General features: G+C 44.2%; 1 protein-coding gene across 2 annotated transcripts in view; it reads right to left on the reverse strand.

Annotated features, from left to right (window-relative positions):
* Positions 1-18,368, reverse strand: part of Crebbp (CREB binding protein) — a 129,746-nt gene extending 111,378 nt beyond the window's left edge. The window contains exon 1 of one of the 2 annotated variants that reach the window (XM_021184469.2): positions 17,517-18,368. In XM_021184469.2, the coding sequence (XP_021040128.1) occupies positions 17,517-17,601 (85 nt within the window). In that variant the 5' untranslated portion in view covers positions 17,602-18,368. The remainder of the gene's footprint in view (positions 1-17,516) is intronic. The other variant, XM_029470633.1, reaches the window with a different exon arrangement.
* Positions 18,369-21,614: the final 3,246 nt, after the last annotated feature.

Genomic DNA, 21,614 nt, shown 5'->3' on the forward strand with positions numbered 1-21,614 from the left:
TAAAACGTCTTAATCTTGAAGCATCCTAACCTTTTATTTAATGACTTTCAAACACTGCTGCCTTTTGCAGTAACCAACCCTTTCCAGATGACCTAAAACAGGGAGCTCGACTACCTCAGAGAAGGCTCCTTTTCCTACCAGACTTCGGGATTAGCTTCAGTGTTTCATAATCTCAAAATTAATTAATTGAAAGACCTGAGATTAACAAGTATTCTTAAAATAATCAAGTAAGAAATTGATTTTTACTGCTTAGTGCAGGCTATTAAGCTACAGCTAACCTATCACTTAATAAAGTAGGTAGCAAAAGCCAAAGGTTTGAAGACCTTTTCTAGACCAAAAACCATACAGAATGTGAGTATGATCTGCTTACATGGCATGCATTTTAATACCAGTAACAAACCTGAGATATGAAATTTTTTAAAACCTCAGTTCTTCCTATTTACTGTGCAAACACTAAAAAAATATTGTTATTTAAGCATAGAACCAAAACTTCACTGTTAAAATAAGAACAGCTTGAGAGCGCTCAAGAGATGGTTCAGTAGTACTGAAGCTCTTACAGAAGACAAAAGTTCAGTTCCCAGCACCAACATTCAGGCAGCTCACAACCTCTTGTAACTCAAGCTCCAGGGGACATTCTTCTGACTCCTCAGGCACCCACCCACACACACACACAAATAAAAGTAAAATGAACCTTTAAAGGGAAAGGGAACTGAAGAAATGGCTCAGGAAATTAAGAGGATATTCTGTTCTCACCGAGGACCCAGTGAGGTTTCCTGAACCCGAGTTAGGTAGCTAACATGTTAGCTAGTTAGGTAGGCCTCTAAATGTAGCTCCAAAGAAATCCATAACCTCTGGCTTCTGTAGGCACTGGCACTCACATGCACATACTCCCTACAAACATCTGTTTTTTTAAAGATAAAATAAATCTTTTAAAAAAGAGATAGAATGAGGCCTACTCTTGAAAGATTAATACTTCCAATTAATTCCTCTAAGATTCATCAGTAAAGTGTGTTTACAATAGGTCAGCATCTACAAGGGTAGTGTATAAAGAAGCCACATGTAACATGCTTAGGGGTTCACAGTAGAGCTCTAAATGAGAAAGAAAAAGCTTTTAATCCCAGCACTTCATAAGTAGAGGCAGTCAAATCTGAGTTCGAGGCCAGCCTGATCTACAGAGTGAGTTCCAGGACAGCCAGGGCTACACAGGGAAACTATCTCAAAAAAAAAAAAGGAAGTTTTAAAGTGAGTTTTCTGTATATGAATGGCTTATATTCGTTTTCTAGGGTTAATTCACTGAAAAAAATAGTTGTCATACTATGATGTGGGTCCTGGTGATCTAGAGGGACAAGACAGGCATACATACATATAAATAATAAAATAAGCCTTTGGGGGGAGGTAGAGAGATGACAAAGGCTCTGCTGGGCACTGGTAAACTGACTAGCCATACCACTCACCTCAGTTCCACCACACAAGAACTGTAGCTTTTGCATCAAGGTTATCATCATGACCCAGCCAAGCGTCCATCTCCATCCCTCACACACAAACACAATAAGCACCAAAATATTTGTTGGATAAAAATGAAATGGTGGAGCTGAAACCAACTCCAAGACTATCATCTGTGTCCATGGTCTCAGAAGCCATTGAAGGTTCCTAAATTAGGGTGGTCAAGTAAACAAGGCAAGAACAAAACTATTTTTTGCAAATTATTATTAAAGTGTTCAAGAGATTACACCTCCAGACTTTCACACTTGACACTTGTGCTGTTCCTCATGCCCAGAAAAGAACCAACTACCATCTCTTCATCCTCAGGTCTCTCAGCCCACAAGACCCTTTGGAGCAAGTTTTGCCCCATCTGGGTTGCACAGACTCAGTGGCCTACTCTGGGAGCTGTAATAGCAGACTGCATGGGATAGGCCTTCCCCAGCATGAGGACATGCATGAAGGCAGAGTCTAGGCCTGTCTCATCACTCAATCAACCAGGGCCCACACCACAATATAACAACTATTAACCCAGTAAGTAACAGTCATAAATATTAAATAATATTAAAGATAACTCTAGACAAATACAAGAAGCAAATGAGCTTAGAGCTGCACTGTTGCAAACAATGGTCACTGGTTACACAAGGCCATTTACTTAATTTTTTTCAAAACTTTAAAATTTAGCCAGGCATGGTGGTCTATACATGAAAATGTAGCACTTAAGAAGTGGTAGCAAAAGAAGTGCTTGCTGACAACCTATAGCTGTCTCCTGAAAGGCTCTGCCAGAGCCTGACAAATAGAGGCATACGCTTGCAGCCAACCACTGCACTGAGTACAGGGTCCCCAATGGGGGAGTCAGAGAAAGGACTGAAGGAGCTGAAGGGGTTTGTAACCCCATAGGAAGAACAACAATAAACAACCAGACCCCCGTCCCCCGTCCCCCGTCCCCCCGCCCTGGAGCTCCCAGGGACTAAATTACCAACCAAAGAGTACACATGGAGGGACCCTTGGCCCCAGCTGAATATGCAGTAGCGGATGGCCTTGTCGGGCACCAATGGGAGGAGAGGCCCCTGGTCCTGTGAAGGCCATACCCCAGTGTAGGGGAATGCCAGGGTGGGGAGGGGGGAGGGGGGAGGGGAGCACTTCATAGAAGCAAGAGGAGGAGGGAATGGGATAGGGGGTTCAGAAGGGGAAAGGGGATACATTTGAAATGTAAATAAATAAAATACCCCCCCCCCAAAAAAAGGTGATGGAAAAAGAATCATTAGTTCAAGGCAAATCTCAGCTACTCAGTGAGTTTGAAGCAAGCCTGGGCTACTAAAAACCCTGTCTCAAACAAATAAAAGTAAATACATAACTTAATAAAATTGAATAGTTCTTATATCAGACTTGTCTTATTTCAAGTACTTGATGGTACACATGGGCTTTTAACTCCTACTGAACAACACTGACTTAGACTCTAGGTCACCAACATCATCTGAACAAGGGCAATATTAACCTTTTCCCCATACTTCTGGCACTAAGAAGGCAATCACAAGAACTACACCACTGACTTCTCTTCCTATCATCTACATGGTCCCTGAAGAGGTTTTGTGAAAAGGTCAACTGTGGGCCGGTCATGCTCTACATACAACACCTGATCATTAGTGTATAGGACCCTACAGTTTATACATACCTTTGGCTTTATTTTCAGTATTAGCTGTTAACTAAGTTACAAGCCACCCACAAATTAATGACACCCACAAATTAAAAGGAAAATTCCTGGTCCACTGTGGGACAATTTTTGCTAGTAAAAGGCCATACATCTCCATAGCTCAAATATAGAAGAGAATGGAAAAATAATAACTCCCAATGAAAGAACTTCCCATCACAGAGTCTGCAGGAAGAGGAAACCACACAATACTATGGAGCTAGATATGCTCCCTCAAGATTCATGGATGAAACAAACAAGGATGAATAAGGTCTCACTGGCACTCCTCTCAAAAAGTCCACCTAACAAATTGCTCTCTCTTCCAATGCTGCTTTCTATAAAAGGCAATTTTTACAATTTCTCTGTATTCAGATTTCCTTTTACTCTGTAAGTCCTAACCCATATCAAACCTTTGCTCTGAAACTGTAACTAGAAACCAGTTCCACTTAATTAGAGTTCAATTTCCCAATAAAGAACAGATAAAGTAAAGTGAACCACACAATTGCTTATTTAGTAGGATTTCTGAATCTTAGCTCTCAATTCATTCTCTCTACAGACTGAAGCTGAAACGCACTAGACCCCATATGACATGGAAAGTGAAACAGGGAAAGACAGCAAGTTCCCACACTGTCCTAGTGAGAAGCAATATGGATTTAGATCTGGGTCAGGGCCTCATCCCTGTATCAATCATCCCAATCCTCACTGGCCTCTAGGGTAAGTAATGTCCACAATTAATTAAACAATAAAAGCTGCCTCAACTGGCTACATGCCAAGTTCCATAACAGCCTAACACACAAAAAGCTAATCTAACTGCACAAAAGTAGAATGCTGCAAAGGGAAGCTCCCTTTTAGAGATCTCTGCCTCCTCCCTTTCTCCCCAGACTAACATGTGAAGCCTCTGGTCCCGGTCACAGAGCTGCTGAGCTGGGAGCAAAACTTCCATGTCTACTGAGCCAAAGCCAAGGCTCCCTCCAAAGCACACATGGTTGGCTTTCAGTATAAAAAGCTCTGACATTTCCTTCAACTCTGAGTCATGCTTAGAAGGTTCTACTTTTAATCAGGTGACAAATAGTCCAAATATTTCAATCCAAAAGAATTGGGTCAAGCTTTCATAGTCCCTAACTATCAATGCAAACCCTGTTTATTGATAGATTTCTATACTTCCTGAGTTGTCATCATTAAACTCATAATCAAATAGCAAACCTATTAAGTTCTATTTAAATGCTATCCTAGCCTTCTCCATAGGTTATCCTATTTTCTGCTGTTTCATTGGATACGCTAACTGTAAAGTTAGCAAGGGGAGGCTGGCAAATGACTCAGCAAGTAAAGGCCCTGCAGCCAAGCCTGATAACCCCAGTTTAACCTATGGGACCATGTAATAGAGGAAGAAAAAACTCCAACATGTCCTCTGACCTCCACAAGTGGCATGGCACACAAGCCACACCTACCCACCCCACACACAGACAAAGTAATCAAACAGCAAACATGTATAGGTGGTAGTGAAAAATGCAAAGCTATTTAGAGGAACTAAGAGGGGAAGCTTTTTTATTTTAAAAATAATTTATATTACAAGATAACTATACAACCCATTAAAGAGACCATTCTCTGTATTACAGACTGTATGATTCAAAACATTAATTGAAATACCTTGTGTATATGTTGCTATTATAAAAACAAGGCACAGGTAAAGATTGGCAAATTAAGAGATTCCCAAACAACATATAGGACACATAGAGGTGGAAAAAGAAAGGTTTTCACTGTGAGGTTTCACTACTCTTAGCAATGCTTCAACTAAACATTCTCTTTGATTAATAGAAACAAAACATGGGGGGGGTGCACTATAGATAATATTCAAGTATTCTTAATAGTGAGGAAATGTCAACTAGAGATAATATTCAAGTACTTCCTAACAGTAAGTTTAATAGGAATTCAACCTTTAGGCACAGAACTCAAAAATAGTCTTGCTATCTAAGGGAACCAGAAAAGACCCCAATAGTTCTTCCAGGACAACTACAGTCCTTCATTAAACTGCCTAGAAATTAAAAGAGCAAGGGCACTTTGCTTACTTCCAAGCCTTCCACATCCCATTCTGACTGTGTATGAAGTATCCTGAGTCAGACCCATTCAAGAAGGTCCAAGCTCATCAGCAAGCTAAGGAGCACCCATGCAGGACTCTCTCTCAGAGGACTACTCCGGGAAAGTAGACTATGCAAAAGCTCCATGACTATCAAAGCAGTGGTACACATTTCAGCATAAAAGTACGAGTTGTTCTCTTAAGGCTAAGCTTGAGACTAATAGGAAGGCATGATCTTTTTCCCTGTTAAAGCAAGAGGACAGGACAGGGCACGTCTGACAGATATCTTCCAAGAAGCAATTGGGTGAGGGCTACCCCCAACTTCAAATTGTACTACAGCATAATATAGTAACAAAAACAGCATGGTACTGACAGAAAAACAGAAATATGATCAATGGAATCAAATTGAAGGTCCAGACATTAATCCACATACTGATAGACACCTGCTTTTTTATAAAGAAGTCAGAAATAAGCACTGGGGGAAAAAGACAGCATCTGTAATAAAAGGTGCTAGTCAAACTGGATGGCTACATGTACAAAAACCCACATAGCTCCATCTTTATCATCCTGCACAAAACTCAACTCCAAATGGATCAGAGACCTCAACATAAAACCAGATACACTGAACCTGATAGAAGAGAAAGTGGGGAATAGCCTTGAACCCAATGGCGCAGGAAAGACTTTCTGAACAGAACACCATTAGAATAGACATCAAGTTCAACAATTAATAAATGGGACCTCATAAAGTTGAAAAGCTCCTGTATGGCAAAAGAGATTGTCATCCAAAGTGGCAGCTGACAGAATGGGAAAGATTTCTACAATTACACATCCAATAGAGGCCTAATATCACATACATAAAGAAATCAAAAAACTATGCATCAAGAAAACAAATAATTCAATTAAAAATGGGGTATAGATTTAAACAGAATTTTCAATAGCTGAGAAGCACTTAAAGAAATGTTCAACATCTATAGTCATCAGAGAAATTCAAATCAGAACTACTGAGATTGAATTTTACACCTATCAGAATGGCTAAGATCAGTAACACAAGGAACAGCTCATGCTGGCAAGGATGTAGAGTAAAGGAACATTCATGCACTGCTGGTAGAACTATGAACTTGTATACCCACTATGGGAATCAGTGAGGTGGTTCCTCAGGAAGATGAGAATTAATCTAGTCAAGATACAGTTGTACCACTCTTGGGCATATACCCAAAAGATGCTTCATCCTACCACAAGGACACTTGCTCAACCGTGTTATTCGTAACAGCCAGAAACTGGAAACAACCTAGATACCACTCAACAAATGACTGGATGAAGAAAAAGTGGCACATTTACACAATAGAGTATTACTCTGCTATTTAAAAATGAAGTCATGAACTCTGCAAGTAAATGTACAGAACTAGGAAAAATTCATCCTGAGAGAGGTAACACAGACCCAGAAAGACAAATATGGTATGTATTTGCTTATATGTGGATATTAGCCATTAATTCAATAAGAAGGACACTACAATCTGTAGAACCAAAGAGGTTAGGTATAGAGTAAGGGACTGGGGGGTGGGGGGTAGGACTAGATTTCCCTGGGAAAGAGATATAGAATAAATGGTTATGGAAGAATGTGGAGGAGGGCTGGAAAGGAAGGGAAGAGGGGGATGAGGAACAGAATAAAGCAAGAGAAAGCTAAAATTAAGGACCATTTGACAGAAAGTATAGAAACCTAATACAGAAGAGATACACACACACACACACACACACACGCACCATCTAAATGAAATAATGGGGGAAACAGAGTCACCAAATGAAGCTTCCAGTACCAGGAACGGGTAATATCTAATTGAGTTGCTAACCAAAGGAGTCCCATGAGAACCCCCAAACCCAGGCTGTTACCAAGACTACAGGTTGCTTTCCACAAACTAAAGGCAAGGAAGGTGGTGGTATGGTTTTAAATTGCACCTTTCCCCCAGACTGGATGGCGCTCTGGCTCCTCCAGGCTTTCCTTTTGCTTTATCCATCTTTGCTGGAGGATGGGGGAAGGGGAGTTTGACCATGCTACCACACACACCCCCACCCCACTGCCCGAGACCCTTGAATCCGAGGGTAAAAGACATACACACTCAGTTAATTTCTTTACAATTCCCCTTCTTGACACAACTGCTGGGTGTTACTATCTCCCGCCTGGAAAAGCATGCCCTTACCTATTTATTATCTCTGACTCTCCACCTGCTCTAAAGTTTGTGGCTAGTCCCACCTAGACCCTGTCAAACATCTTTGGCCACCTGCCTGTATGTAGTGAAGGCTCAGGGATTGCCACTGATTCCGGGTCATCTTGCCTCATTCAACCTTCCAGATGGATCTAGTCAGAACTTCAGTCAAGTCCTGCACCTTCTAAGCATACAGAAACTGGATAACAGATACTAAAGCTTGCTTTGTTAAGTCTAACTAAATTTTCTAATCTTCCTACCCCCTTCCCACCCTTTTAAACAATTTCTCATCGCCCCTATTCAACAGAAAGAAGTTATAGAGAGTTGTCAGCCCAAGTCCCTTAGGCTGGGGTGGATGGCTCTGGTTATTTTATGGATTGTAGATATGCTGTCATTTTAAGAGATACTTTATAAATGTTGTAGCTTTGGACAGGGAGAAAACTAAGGAGCTTAGACTCTGGGATTTCTACCTTTCCTTTCCTCTTCTCTATCCTTCCTTCTTAGGTAAAGGAAAGGAGGTGGAAGAGGAAAAGCGGGATACAGTAATATCATAGAGGAGGAAGACAATGAAGGAAAGGGAGGTAGAAGGAAGATAGAGCAGAACCACACGGCCTGGAGAAGCAGCAAGTAGCAAGGGATGTCCTAGCTGGGAAAGAGGGCAGAGTAGTGGTAATCTGCCCAATCTAGGCCTACAGCTTATAAGTATTGTAACTGAGCTGTGTGGGTTTTGCACAGGCTTATTGGGGCTGAAGATTTACTGCAACAGGAAGGCCCTACTGCTGAAGATAGTAGCTACACAACTCACTGAACATGAATAAATCAAGCTGGTGCCTATATGGAGCCTTCACCCCTACATGCTAGTATCTTAAGTACTCTTAACAATACAAAAGGAGAAACTTATTATACACCAACTCAGTCACAAACTCTTTGGTCTACAATGGTATCCTGCCTGCAAGGTATGCTAGTGGCACAAAGCTTGGGAACAACCAACCAGTATTGGGTTTGACTTAAGATCCACTCCGTGACATAAAACCAGGAAGTGACACTACTCGGATGATAGAGTACCTGAGACTAGAGAGTCCAGGGACCTCAGGCAAAACCAAATACTACAGTAGAACCAATTACTGTTCTACTAAAAGAATGCAGTAATAAAATGATTCCTAGTGACACTCTGCTGTACTCATAAAGCAGTGCCTTGCTCGGCCATCAGAGGAGCTGCCTCTTGCAGCAGCTGGGGACAATACACAGGCTCACAGTCAGAGTGAGAGACCTTGGAGTACTCAGCCCTAAATGGGGCTATCTCCATCAAATTCCTCCTCAGGTCTCAGAGAACCCTGTGAAAGAGAAACCACAAAGAGTGTAACAGCCTGAGTGGATGGAGGGCATGAAGAAACACGGCCCTCTAAACACACACACAGAGACTGAAGTACGCGCAGGGCCTGCACCTAACCTTTGATATACATTATGGCTTCCAGTTTAGTGCTTTTATAGGAGTCCGGAGTGTGTGAACAAGAGGGTCTATAACTATATCTATCCCTTGTGCCTTTTTTTGGGCTTGTTTCCTTTTGTCATACTCTGATGTGTTACTTTTTCTTTTATCTTATTATATTTCATTTTATTATCACCCCTTAGAGTCCTAGTGTTTTCTAATGAGACAGAATGGAGATGGATTCAGATGACAAGGGAGATGAGAGGACCTGAAAAGAGTAGATAGAAGAGAAATCATAATCAGGATATATTATGTGAGAAAAAAAGTCTTATTTTCAATATAAGAAGAGGAAAAAAAGAATGAGTGAAGGGGAACCAGCTGTAGCACACACCTTTAATCCCAGCACTCTGGAGACAGGGGCAGGTGCATCGCTGTAAGTTCAAGGCTGCTCTGGTCTACATAGTAAATTCTAGGACAGCCAGGGCTATATAGAAACCCTGTCTCAAAAGCAAAAAAACAAAAACAAAAAACAGGAATGCATGAAGGGCAAGGGTACACGTACTAATATCGGATTACATCAGAGGACAGTGGGCATGCCCAAGAGTATGAAGGCTTCTGAGAGACATCTGAGAACAACCAGAAGAGTTATACAAGAGCTATCTGTATGTGACATCTAAGATGAAAAGACAGTCATGGCCAGGGTCCCATTTCCAGCCCTGAAGACTGGGAAAACAGTTGGCTTCCCCAACTGACTGATTAGCAGCACTATAGTACAGCAGGAAAGGCCAAGCACAAGTTGGGAAGACAACCAAACCACTGACTTCACCTCAGTCTTCTGGGATTCTACAGAGCGAGACATTCAGAACGTCTAGAGAATAAATACATCCCTCCTGGATTGTTCCTTCCACATTTTCACACTTAAATTGCATTTTGCATTTTCTTAGTTTGGCTTCCAAGTTTGAGTGAACACGGTTCTAAGCAACTGAAAGGCATCAACCAAAGTCTCCTGTACAGAGTTGTACAATGGCTAACAGGTACCTCAGACTGAGTTTTAAGACAGAGTACTAAGGAACAGAATAGAATCACATATCCGAGACTTATGAAGTCCATGAATTTTCAAAATTCAAAATTATAGGGTTTACAGACACTTAAGTTTTTAAGATTTTAAATTTTTCATAGCTATCATGTTTCTACTTTAAAAAAATTAAAGTGAAGGAACTGGAGAGATGGCTTAACAGGCTGTTTTTCCAAAGGACCTGCATTCAATTCCCAGCACTCGCAGGGCAGCTAACCATCTCTAACTCCAGCTCCAGGTGATTCGATGCCTTCTTCTGGCCTCCAAGAGCAATGGGCAAACATGGTGCACAAGCATACATGCGGTTAAAACACATACTATACACAAATAAATAAACCTTACATTTAAAAAGTGAAAATAGAAACAAAAATTAATAGTACCATTACAGAATCCTGGTTATATATCCAGTGAAGTGAGCATGAGCATTCTGATCATTTTATCACCCAGAAGACAAGGCACATTCTCATACCCAAGTATGAGGCCAACTCCTGTTCACTGAGCATTTCTTCCAGGCCAGCATTTTCCAGACATCACCTCAGACAATACTGTAATAATATAATCATCATCCCATTTTACAAATGAGAAAACTGAGGTTATAGAGTTGAGACCTGGCCAGAACTCACCAGGTAGGTTATCAATGGTGAGAACATTGAGATATGACACTCAAAATTAAGAGAAAGAAAAAAAAAGAAACGAGAGAGAGAGAGAGAGACACAACTGAGAGTGTGCGTGCACCAGAGTGGTGACAAGTAGTGTAAAAGCAGGGACAAGTAGTATAAAAGCAGAGTCTTAGGAGAAAACTAGGAGCATTTACCTCAAACATCTCTAAGGGCCCACCGTGTAAGTGAGCCTCCTTGTGTTGTGATCGGTGCCAGTGGGGTAACTGTGGCACATCTGTACCAGCTCTAACAGAGCCACTCACCATCTAGTCTCACAGAAAAGGGAGGATGCTGAGAACCCAAGGTGACACGGTAGTAGGGAAAAGAATGCTGTGAGCTACAATAAAAACCAAAATGGCTAGGAAAAGAGCAAAGCCACATGAAGTTACTGGGCTTTTTGTTAAATGTATTTGATTTCAAATACCGTATATACAGCTATTACAGAACAACAACAGCTCAAAAGAGAACCTCCTAATTTGAAGTGGCCATCCTACCCTATCTACTAGTCACTGTCCAGGCCAGGGGCAAAAGTCTCAGAAAATTTGTGTGACTGCTATGCCCAGCTGGGAACAGGCACAGCAGGCCAGTACTCCCAAATGGGTGCTTAGACCATACCACTCACATTATCAAGCTGTAGCTCAAGGGAAAATTCTCCAGGTGCCAATTTTTATAGTAAAGTTTAAAGGAGACAGCAGTGCCTACATACTCTCTATGGCTGACTTCTTGCCAAAATGACAAAGTACAATGGTTAGAACAAGAGACCAGACGCCCCACAGAGCCAGAAATATGTCCTCTCTGGCCTTTTACAGAAGGTGTCTCCTGATCCATGCATTATGTTAAGGGGTTGGGGGGCATTCCTGGTGAAATGAACTGTAGGAATGTTGGGAAGTTCAGCCATAATCTTTCAAGGTTCACAGTGCCCACCAGAACAAGCTCTAAGAGACTAACACCAAAATTCCTTGGCTAGAACTAACCTCAGCAGGGAACAAACCCCTTAAATTATTATTTGTTTAGTTATTTGGTTTTTGAAGACAGCCCTGGCTGTCCTGGAACTCACTCTGCAGACCAGGCTGGCCAATGAGCCATCTCTTTAGCCCCAGCCTTTTCCCCCCATTCTGAGAAATACTTTTATGCCCTTTAATTTCCTGAAATACAGACCAAGTGCTGATCTGAGTAAGATGAAGACAGAACACCCTCACTAATGGAACCTAAGAACTAAGGTAACAAGCTTTACAAACCCGTAAAACTTCATCTCTACAAAGAAAGGCATATTAGCCACCTCATTTTAAACTATTTTGCTTTCAAACATGAAATTAAAACACCAAAACCCAGCATTTGCAGAGTCCTACATAATGGGGTGCTCTGAGAGCCAACCAGAATGGCAGAAGCTAAAGGTGTAAACTACTGGCTTACAACCTAAGCATCCATTCCCAACTGCAGAAATAAAAGCATCCATTCCCAACTGCAGAAATAAAGCCTCAGTTCCTTTATAAGCCGTTTTCAGTTATGTTTAAGAGTTACCAAATCAAGTGTAGTACAGTAGAGCATATCTGTAATCCCAGCAACTCAGGAGGTGGCAGCAGAAACATCAGTAATTCATGGCCAGTCTGAACTACATGAAATCCTGTCTCAAGAAAACGAAAAATAAACAGTAATTACAGAACCCCCACCTTTTGCTTTAACAGTATGCAACCATTGGTGTACTTCACAATTGCACCACATTTTCTGAAGAGTTACCAGTGCAGCCCATTCTTGACCCCAAAAGATTTGTACTTTCACATCAAGATACAGTCATGAACAGTCCTACCTGACAAAAACTTTTACCTCCTATTTAGTCAAGACAGTAATAAAGTAAAATAAGGACCATACATTGTAGATTTCCTGAAAAGGACTGCATGTGTGTGTGTTTAAGATGGGGGAGCGGGTGTCGGGGTTGGTGGGGGGGTATGGAATAGAGGAGGATGAAGGAGGGAGGGTGGGGGAAGCAGGCAGAGGCAAACAAAAAGGTTCAGACCTGCTCTGTAGCATAAGGTTATCCAGGATGCCTAATGTTGCCTAGGCTAGCCCCCTCGTGTCTATGACTCTGGAGTACTGGAGTTACAGGTGTGTACCACAGGCTTACAATCTTTACTTCACCAGCTGAAGTGAATTCAATGGAAAGCTGGCAAATATCACTGTCCGTGAGTCAGGAGAACTTTTTTTATGTGTATGGGTGTTTTGCCTGCATGTATGGGAATTGAACCAGTCTCCTAGGGAAGACTGCTCTTAACCACTGAACCTTCTCTCCAGCCTACAAGTCAAGTAAACTCTTTAGAGGTACAAATGTATAATAAATTTCTATGATGCTCATTTTTAAATACATTATTACATTTAATAATTTTTGTGTGTACATACAAATGACATGAATATGTCAAGACCCATGTATGGAGGTCAGGGGACAACTTTCAGGAGTCAGTTCTCTTCCTCCACCATATGCAGGACTGGGATCAAACTCAAGTTTTCAGGCTTGGCGGCAAATGCCTTTACATGCTGAGCCATGTCACCTGAATGTAGGACCTTGAACCACCTAGATTTGGTTCTGTCTGCAGCTCTGGAGCCCATCCATCCCCCATCAGTCATGGGTCCTCATCTAGCAAACAGCAGTGAATGTAGCTTCTCTCATCTGCTGCTGACGGCTGTAGAGAGAAGCACTGTCTGATACATGAAGGATGCACACAGTGAAGATTATCGCTTACCAGTAAAAAGATGCTAGTGGTTAATCGTATTTACCACAATACCAAATACACTTCTCTACTGCATTGAAAGAAATTTTTAGCTACTCAGAAGGCTGAAGCAAGAGGCTCACTAGAGTCTAGGAGCTGAGATCTGACACGGACAACACACTGAGATTATGCGTCTTGAAAAGTGAACATTTAGGCTGGAGAGATGATAGCTGGGTGGGTGGTTAAGAGCACTGACTGCTCTTCCAGGGGTCCTGAGTTCCAGTACCAGCAACCGCATGGTGGCTCACAACCATCTGTAATGGGATCCAATGCCCTCTTCTGGCACGTAGGTGCACATGCAAATAGAACACTCATAAACATAATATAAATAAAAGTAAGTCTCAAAAAAAAAGTGAACTTTTTGATTACAGAGCATGCCTAAAATGCTAGCAATACTCAGAAGCTGAGCCAGGAGAATCACAAATTTGAGGTCAGCCTAGTATATAGAGCCAATTTGCTATCAGTCTTGGATACATCACCTTGTTTCAAAGAAAAAGAAGGGGGGAGGGAGAAAACATTTTTTTTTCAAATAAAAAGCACAGGCATTATAAAATACCACCACGACAGTTTAGTGCCACAGCACAGGCTAAAATATACTTGTGTTTGATTGTTAAAAAAAAAAAAATTAAAACTTTCTGTAAAATTTTATTATGTGTGAGCAAGAGAGTGAGTGCAGGTGGGAGAGGGGTTCCTGATGTGTCCCACCTAAAGGTCAGCAGACACTTTGTGGAGTTCTCTCTTTCCACCTTTATATGGGTTCTGGGAACTACATTCCAATCACTAGGCTTACATAGCAAGTACTCTTCTTGACCTCCTGAGCCATCTTGCGGGCCCTAACACTTTTTACATGGTTTGTTATACATAAAGTTTACTGTAAAATTTCCCAAGTCACTAAGTGTGATAGTGTATGCCTATAATACTAGCACTTAAAACTAAAAGGCTGAGGCAGGAGGATCCAGAGTTCACATAGAAAATTCCAAGCCAGTCTGAAGTAATCAGCCTCAAAAACAAAAAACAGACAAACCGAACAAAAAAATATATAAAGAATAAAAAACCTCCTTCATAAATGTATGAATTGCCAATTATGTATGTTTAAAAAAGTCTACTTGCCTGAATATTTATTTCTTCTATACTGTTTGATCATGAATCCATGGTGTTAAAAGATTCTAAACTATTTTAATTTGGACATATTAAGAGAAAGTTTCCAAAATACATAGCCACCTACATACTTATAACACAAAGTTCCCTGCTTCTTACAAAGTGCTTAACACTTCAACATAGAACATGAAAATAGTATTTCACCAACATCTGACAGCACTGCAGACCGGCCGGCCTGTGGTAGGCTGAAAAGCATTGTCTTCTTCCTCTTGCTACTGTCCTCCAGGCACCTTCCCTCTTCCTCTGTGCGCTCACCCATCTTAAGTAACAAAGGCGATCATCACTTAGATGCTGCCTGGCCCCTAGTGGAGTGATTTATGTGTCCATGGTGAACTTCAGTACTCTGTAGGCTGGTAGGCTTCCCTCTCACTCTCTTCTCCACCCACTGCTATCCCTAGAAACACAGCTAAAATGCACTGGATTCACAACTCAGTCTCCAAGGATGTGGCTTGTATCACTAGTTCAGGTAGTAGCTGTTTCTCACTGTCTAGGGCTCTCTGTTCACTCTCCTTACATCCCCTCCCTCAAATTTCATCTTGTGCTCAAAACACACACCTCACCTACCCCAACCCAATTTCCTCTTGGAGGCCTGAGATAAGACCCCTCAAGAAAACAAAGTTCAGGCTGGGCAGTGGTGGCACACGACTTTAATCCAGTACCTAGGAGGCAGAGGCAGGTGGATTTCTGAGTTTGAGGCTAGCCTGGTCTACAGAGTGAGTTCCAGGACAGCCAGGGACAAAGAAACCTTGTGTGTGTGTGTGTGTGTGTGTGTGTGTGTGTGTTGGGGGGGGGGGGAGGAAAATAAACAAACAAAAAAGAAAAGACAACAAAGTTCAATTTTTCCTTCTGTCTCTACCCCAGCCTTCACTGCTTTAAATATACTTAACATAAATACTTCAGAGATTTGTTTAACTTTTAAGATCTGACTATGTTATTACTGGATGGTAGACGAATAGTTAGTCTTAACAAGGTTTCATCTTGTTTAATGTATTCAAAAATGGCTCCTTCCTCAAAGTGGACCCTTACACCCTTTCAAGACAATGATGGTGCATTTCATGTAACCAAATATGAATGCCATCTTATTCTTTGATCATTTAAATCAGAATCATTAGAAACTACTACTCCTTGTTTCATACATTTGTAAATGTGAAAGTACTCTTCTGCGACTCCTGGGTAAAAAGCGGAAAGGCAAAGGGACAAAGTGCTCAAGTGCAGAAGATCCTTTCGGATAAGTCTGCTCTGGTCAGCAACACAGTAAGTAAATATCTGACAATCCAGAGAAGCTACACAAAAAAAAAAAAAAAAAAAAAAAAAAAAAAAAAAAAAAAAAAAAAAAAAAAAGGAAAAAGGAAAAAAGAGGAAGAGGAAAGAAGAGGAGGAGGAGAAGGAAGAGGAGGAGGAGGGAGAAGAGGAAAAGGAGGAGGAGGAGGAAGGAAGGAGAAAAGCCATCTTCTTTTGGGTTCCATCTTGTAAACCTCTGGATGTATAAGATACTACAGGTCTTTTTGTGGTCTTATTAATTTGCCCCACTTCTAAGAAAAATCTACAAGTTCACTCAGTAACAGCAAAGCTGAAGTCTTCCAGTTACCAGTTGTCAGAGGATGAACTTGAGGACAACACCTGCCTGGTATGATCTACATCTCACATGATTACAGTCTTCTGGCTCAAGCACAGCAAGATTACTAAAGCAAGGGAGCTCTACTTTGCACAAGTGTGCTTAAACCACTGTTTCAACATTTTTCATCAATAAGATTTTTATGAAAATAAACATCAAACAACTTGTCATTTAAAAAGAAAAGTGACTTTTCCCTACCTACCTGTGAATTATCTATTTACTCCTTCCTACCGCTCAACAAATTTTAAGTCAACAAAAATCTTCTGAAAAATGATGGAGGGAGAATACTCCCCCCTCATTTCTACATTAACATTCTCCTTTCATGACTGGATTTCAGGAACACTTCAAACTGAAGCCATGAAATCTAAGTTTTGTTTCAAAAGCAGAAATATTTTTTAATACACTTGTATAAAGTCACAAAGAGTTCCACAACTTGAACATCTGTATCTAGCGCCAATCTGCAGGCAGCAATGTAATTTGATTTGGACCCATTCATCAGAAACTGATTTTCAGATGCCGCTACAAGTACGTACTGGAGAAGTGCTAGCTGCGCTGAGCCGGCATTGTTCACAGCAGTATACGAACGAGTTTTTATTTCGAAGGAGCGCTTAAAAGGGGAAATACGAATAATTGGCAAGGTTATCAGAGCTGTCCAGAAGTACTCTGAATTACTGAATGAACAGAAAAAGTCTTGGGTACCCGATCGGATCACCTAAGAAAGTTTTCATGAAAGCTATTTTGTGAGTCGGGGAAAAGATTTAAGAGTAGCTTGCTTTTCTCTTTCCCTGAAAGATTCAAAGTCCTTAATTTTTTAATTTTTCATCTCCAGTGTAAAACCATTCCAGCCTCAAAGGCAGACTGGAGCCCAAATGGACTTTTAAAAGCCTGCTAGCTTCTTTTTAAGGTTACGTATGTAAATGAAAGACACCACAGCAACTTTGATGACAACTCGCACATGAGGTTTGGGGTTTTGAAAAAAAAAAATACTAGGTGATCAAAAAAAAAAAAAATCAAGAGTTTCTAAATAACCACTAAGCGTTTTCCCAAGCAACACATTCCAAGAAACTTCTCCGTCGCAACTCGTCGCAACTAAGAAGGCAGCAGCTGTGTCCGCGACTGCACCGCCTAGAGTGGGGGTCCGATCCTGAAAGCCCTCATTGCCTCTGGTCGCATTCTCTTACTCCAAACCTCCAAGGTCCCCTCCGCTGTCATCCCGGCCGGCCACGCGTGCGGACACTCGACCGCGCCCCCGCTTCACTTTTCCTCCCCGTCAGGGAAGCGCAGCCCAAGGCCCGGGACAGAGTCTCCGGCCACTGCGACCCTCAACCCCCTCCCTGCCCCGAACTCTGACAGCGAGCCTAGCCCCAGCCTCACCTGTGTTGTCATTCGCGGAGAAGCCGGGCGAGCTGAGTTTGGCTCGTTTGGGGTTGGGCGGTCCGTCCAGCAAGTTCTCGGCCATCTTCACCTGCTCGCGGAAACAGCCCTGAGCGCGGGCGGCGCGACGCGGCCCGGACGGGGGTCGGGCCGGCGGCTGCGAGCAGGCGAGCCAGCGAGGAGCGAGCGCAGGAGCGCGGGCCGGGCCGCGGAGGGCGCAGGCCGGGTGGGGGAGGCGGCGGCCAAATCTCAGCCTCAGCAACAGCGCCCCGCAGCGCTCACCGCCCGCCCCCGGCCGCCGCCGCCGCCGGCCGCGGCCCCCTCATCCCCTGCCCGCCTCCCGAGCGCGACACTCCGCGGCCCGGGCACCCAAGCGGCCCGGCCGCCTCCGCGGGCCCGGCTGGCAGCGACGGCGCCCGGCCCCGCGGCTCAGGCGGCGCCCGGGAACATGGTGGTACCGCCGCCGCCTCGCCGCCCCCCCCCCCGCGCGCCCCACTTAATGAATTCGCCCGCGGCCGGACGACCGGGGGGCTTTGGGCTCCGCCGCCCGCCCGCGGCCCGCCGCCGCCGTGAGGAAAAACAATGCGCCGAGCGGGGCCGCCGCCGCGCCGCGGCCCCCCCCCCACCCCGTGCCGCCGCCGCCGCCGCCGCCGCCGGGCTCCGGGAGGCCGAGACGAGAGGCGAGCGGGGCCGCCGGGGCGGGCGCCGAGGGCCGGGCGGAGCGGGCCGGCCAGGCGGAGCGGGGTGCGCGGGCGGTTGTGGGGCCCGGGACCGGCGGGGCCGAGTAGATCGCGCTCGAAGCCCCGGTCGGATCCGCGACAAGATGGCGGCTGTTGATTCCTCAATTAAAAAAAAAAAGAAAGTTTTTTTTCTTCTCTTTCCAGAGCCTGAACGGGGAGGGGGAGGGGGCGGGGCACGCCTGTACGTCACCCCCCCCGCGGCGTCACCACGCACGGCCCCCGCCCCGCCCCTCCACCTGCGCCGGCCGCGGCGGAAAGAGCCGAGCGCGCTCGGGTGGAAGGGTCGAAGGCACGGCGGCGATGCGTGAGGCGACGGGCTGCGGTGCTAGGCCGGGCCTGCGGGACGCGAAGTGCGCAGAGCAGACGGCCACTTTTGTTCTGACGCTGTCAGTAACGCGGCACGCGCCGGAAGGGCGCCCTGGGCTCGAGCCTAGACCTCCCCCAAGCTCGGAGTCGGCGCTGATCCGGGCCCAGCCCGTCCGGTCCCGCCCCGGCAGCTCTGCCTCTTCGCAGCTCCTCGATTCCTTGCTTGCGAGCGATCCTCCAGGGTGACATCGGACTAGGAAGACGCCACCGCAACCTGCGCCTCTTCCCCTCGCCCTATGCTAGTGATGGTGAAGTGGCGCCTGCAGGTTACAGAAGGTCCTCGAGTCTGTGTGCATATGGGGAAACTGAGGCAGGAAGGGGCAAAGCAACTTTTTCCAAGATCACCGAGGGAGAAAATGACAGGCCGAGAGTCCACCCTTTCCTTGTTCTTCCCAAGTTTGCAAGGGCACCGCAAGGCTCTTGAGCACCCACTCCCAAGCCCAAAAACGATAGGGCCAGGTCCAATGTCCAACGCTGTCACCTGAAGGGAGAGGCTGTCAGCTCTACCTCCTGGATCTGAGAAGGGTCCAGGTACCAAGACCAAGGGCTTCGATCTCCTAAGGGAGCTCCTTACTTCGGACAACCACCCTGGCTTTGGCAGGTACCCAGAAAAATGTAGGATCACAGGGAGACCCTCTCACTTGGGTGTGCCACACACCACCTCAAAAACTAAAGTTTTCCCATATCTGTTAACACTCTCTCAAAACCTGCCAGCTTGACTCAGAAGTCCTTATCTTCCAGGTATCAGCAGCACCCCTATTTCCTAAGCGAGAAACCTGTGAGTCAGACCCCTCCTTCCCTCCCCATCCACCCACGATGCTGCCAGTCTCCCCCACATTCTTTACCTGAAGAATGAGCTCCTCCACCTTACACCGCAGCCACCTGCTGTGTTGTCCATCATGGTGCCTGCTGTCCTTTGACTGAGGCAACTTTTTACATAAACTTTTCTTGTGTTTCATGTTGTTCAGCACACAGCCACAAAATTATCTTTTTTTGGCGGGGGGGGGGGAGGAATCTCCCTAGGTGATCTTAGAGAAAGTTGCTTTGCCCCTTCCTGCCTCAGTTTACCCATCTGCACACAGACCGGAGGACCTTGTGTAAACTGCAGGCGCCACTTCACTAGTATAGGGTGAGGGGACTAGGCGCAGGCCTACCTGCAACAAATGGCTCCTATACAAAGAAAAAGAAAAACACTAAGAACATATATAAAATAGATAGACACATGTATATAACAGTGGTTGGGCCAGGATTGAGTGATGCCCATTTATCTTAACTGTTCAAAACTTGTGCTTCCCACACCTGTTTCATCTCTCCCTTCAGTCCATCACTCTCTCCCCATCAGCATCCTACATTCGCCGAGTTGCTCTTATCATCTGAAATATTTTATACTTATGTCAATGCTATTCACAGTCCTGAAAACACCTGTCACTAGCACAATAATTCAATCTCCAAAACATGGTCCAAATCTCAGTTGCTCCAGGAAGTTCCTCTAACACTTTAGGGCCTCAGAGATCACTTATGGGCAAAATTCAAGGGCACAATATTAATACATTGTTCAGTTCATTTATGTTTTTATTCATCAAATATTGTTCTTAAGACCCTTCAGAGTATTGCCACTATATTAATTCCCTGGGAAAAACCATAAAGAAGTTCCTGTGTGCTCTATTTGAGAAGTTAAAGTAACAAGCATGGAAAATCATAAACAGAATATTCAGCAGTCCATCTTCACAGGAGTTGAAGGAAGTAAGTGGCCACAGAGCCACAGAGAGACAGAGGACCAGCATCACTGCATCTGAGGTGCCCTGGGTCTTAGTCTCACTTTAGGGCATTGCATTCACTGAGGGGAGGGGCTATGGTTGTTAACTTTATAACTGAATGGGTGGATACAGTGTCAGACCCCCCAATTCGGAGGCCTCTGGACATTAAGAAGAGTAGGTGATCCTGGTGGCCTACTCCTCCTTTGAATGGACATGGTGTCTAGTCACCTAGAAAATCCAGGGCCTTCCCCCAAAGGAAACTGTTCGTAAACATGTTGTCTACTAGTCTGTTCCTGGCCTTGAGTCGTTCCCCTGTTGTGAGCAGGTACTGGATAACACTCCAGTTTACAAAGGGAGCTGAGAAACCTAGTCCCTACAATTTGGAGTAAGCATGGCAGGACTCAACCTGGGTCACAGTTCTTAAACACCAAACCCCTAGCTCTTCTTTGTCCTTTGTTCCCAGTCCTGAAACACCTGCTCCACAGAAACATTTCTATTTGTTCTTATCTGTATGGTTTTGATCATTTTCTCTGGTACTTGCTGATACAGGTTTTCCTGTCAATTTTTCCCTTTAGTCTGAGTCTCCTCAGAGAACACCAGATGGGGAACATGGGTAAGAAAAAAATGAGGAGACATGGGTCTTGCATGACTACTTTTAGCTGGGCATCACTGTCAAGTTGAAAATGTCTTGAAATGTATCAAGCCACTGCCACACCCCCACTTCCCCAGCCCAGAAAAGGACAAGCCACAAAGGGGGTACCTTCTCTTCTCACAATCTGTAGCGACAGAGACCACATTAAATGAGGGAGGAATCCATAATTACAGAAGGCTCAGGCTAGGGGCACAGAAGAGTAACAATGTGGAATAAATTAAGGACAATTTCCTGAGAAAAGCTCATTTGCCTTTATCCACTGATGAATGTATAAACCTCTCTGTCCAAACAGTGTTAACAGTATTGGGTCATAAAAAGAAAAGATATGTTATGTTGACAACTGATAAAATAGGAAAGAAGTCAATGGGCAGTGGTGGCAGAGGCAGGAGGATCTCTGTGAGTTCAAAGCCACTCTGCTCTACAGAGCAAGTTCCAGGACAGCCAAAGCTACACAGAGAAACCCTATCTCAAAACAACAACAACAATGAAAGAAAGAAAGAGAGAGAGAGAAAGAGAGAGAGAGAGAGAGAGAGAGGGAGGAAGGAAGGAAGGAAGGAAGGAAGGAAGGAAGGAAGGAAGGAAG

The sequence above is a fragment of the Mus caroli genome, chromosome 16 (genome assembly GCF_900094665.2).
Source record: "Mus caroli chromosome 16, CAROLI_EIJ_v1.1, whole genome shotgun sequence".
Taxonomy (NCBI): domain Eukaryota; kingdom Metazoa; phylum Chordata; class Mammalia; order Rodentia; family Muridae; genus Mus; species Mus caroli.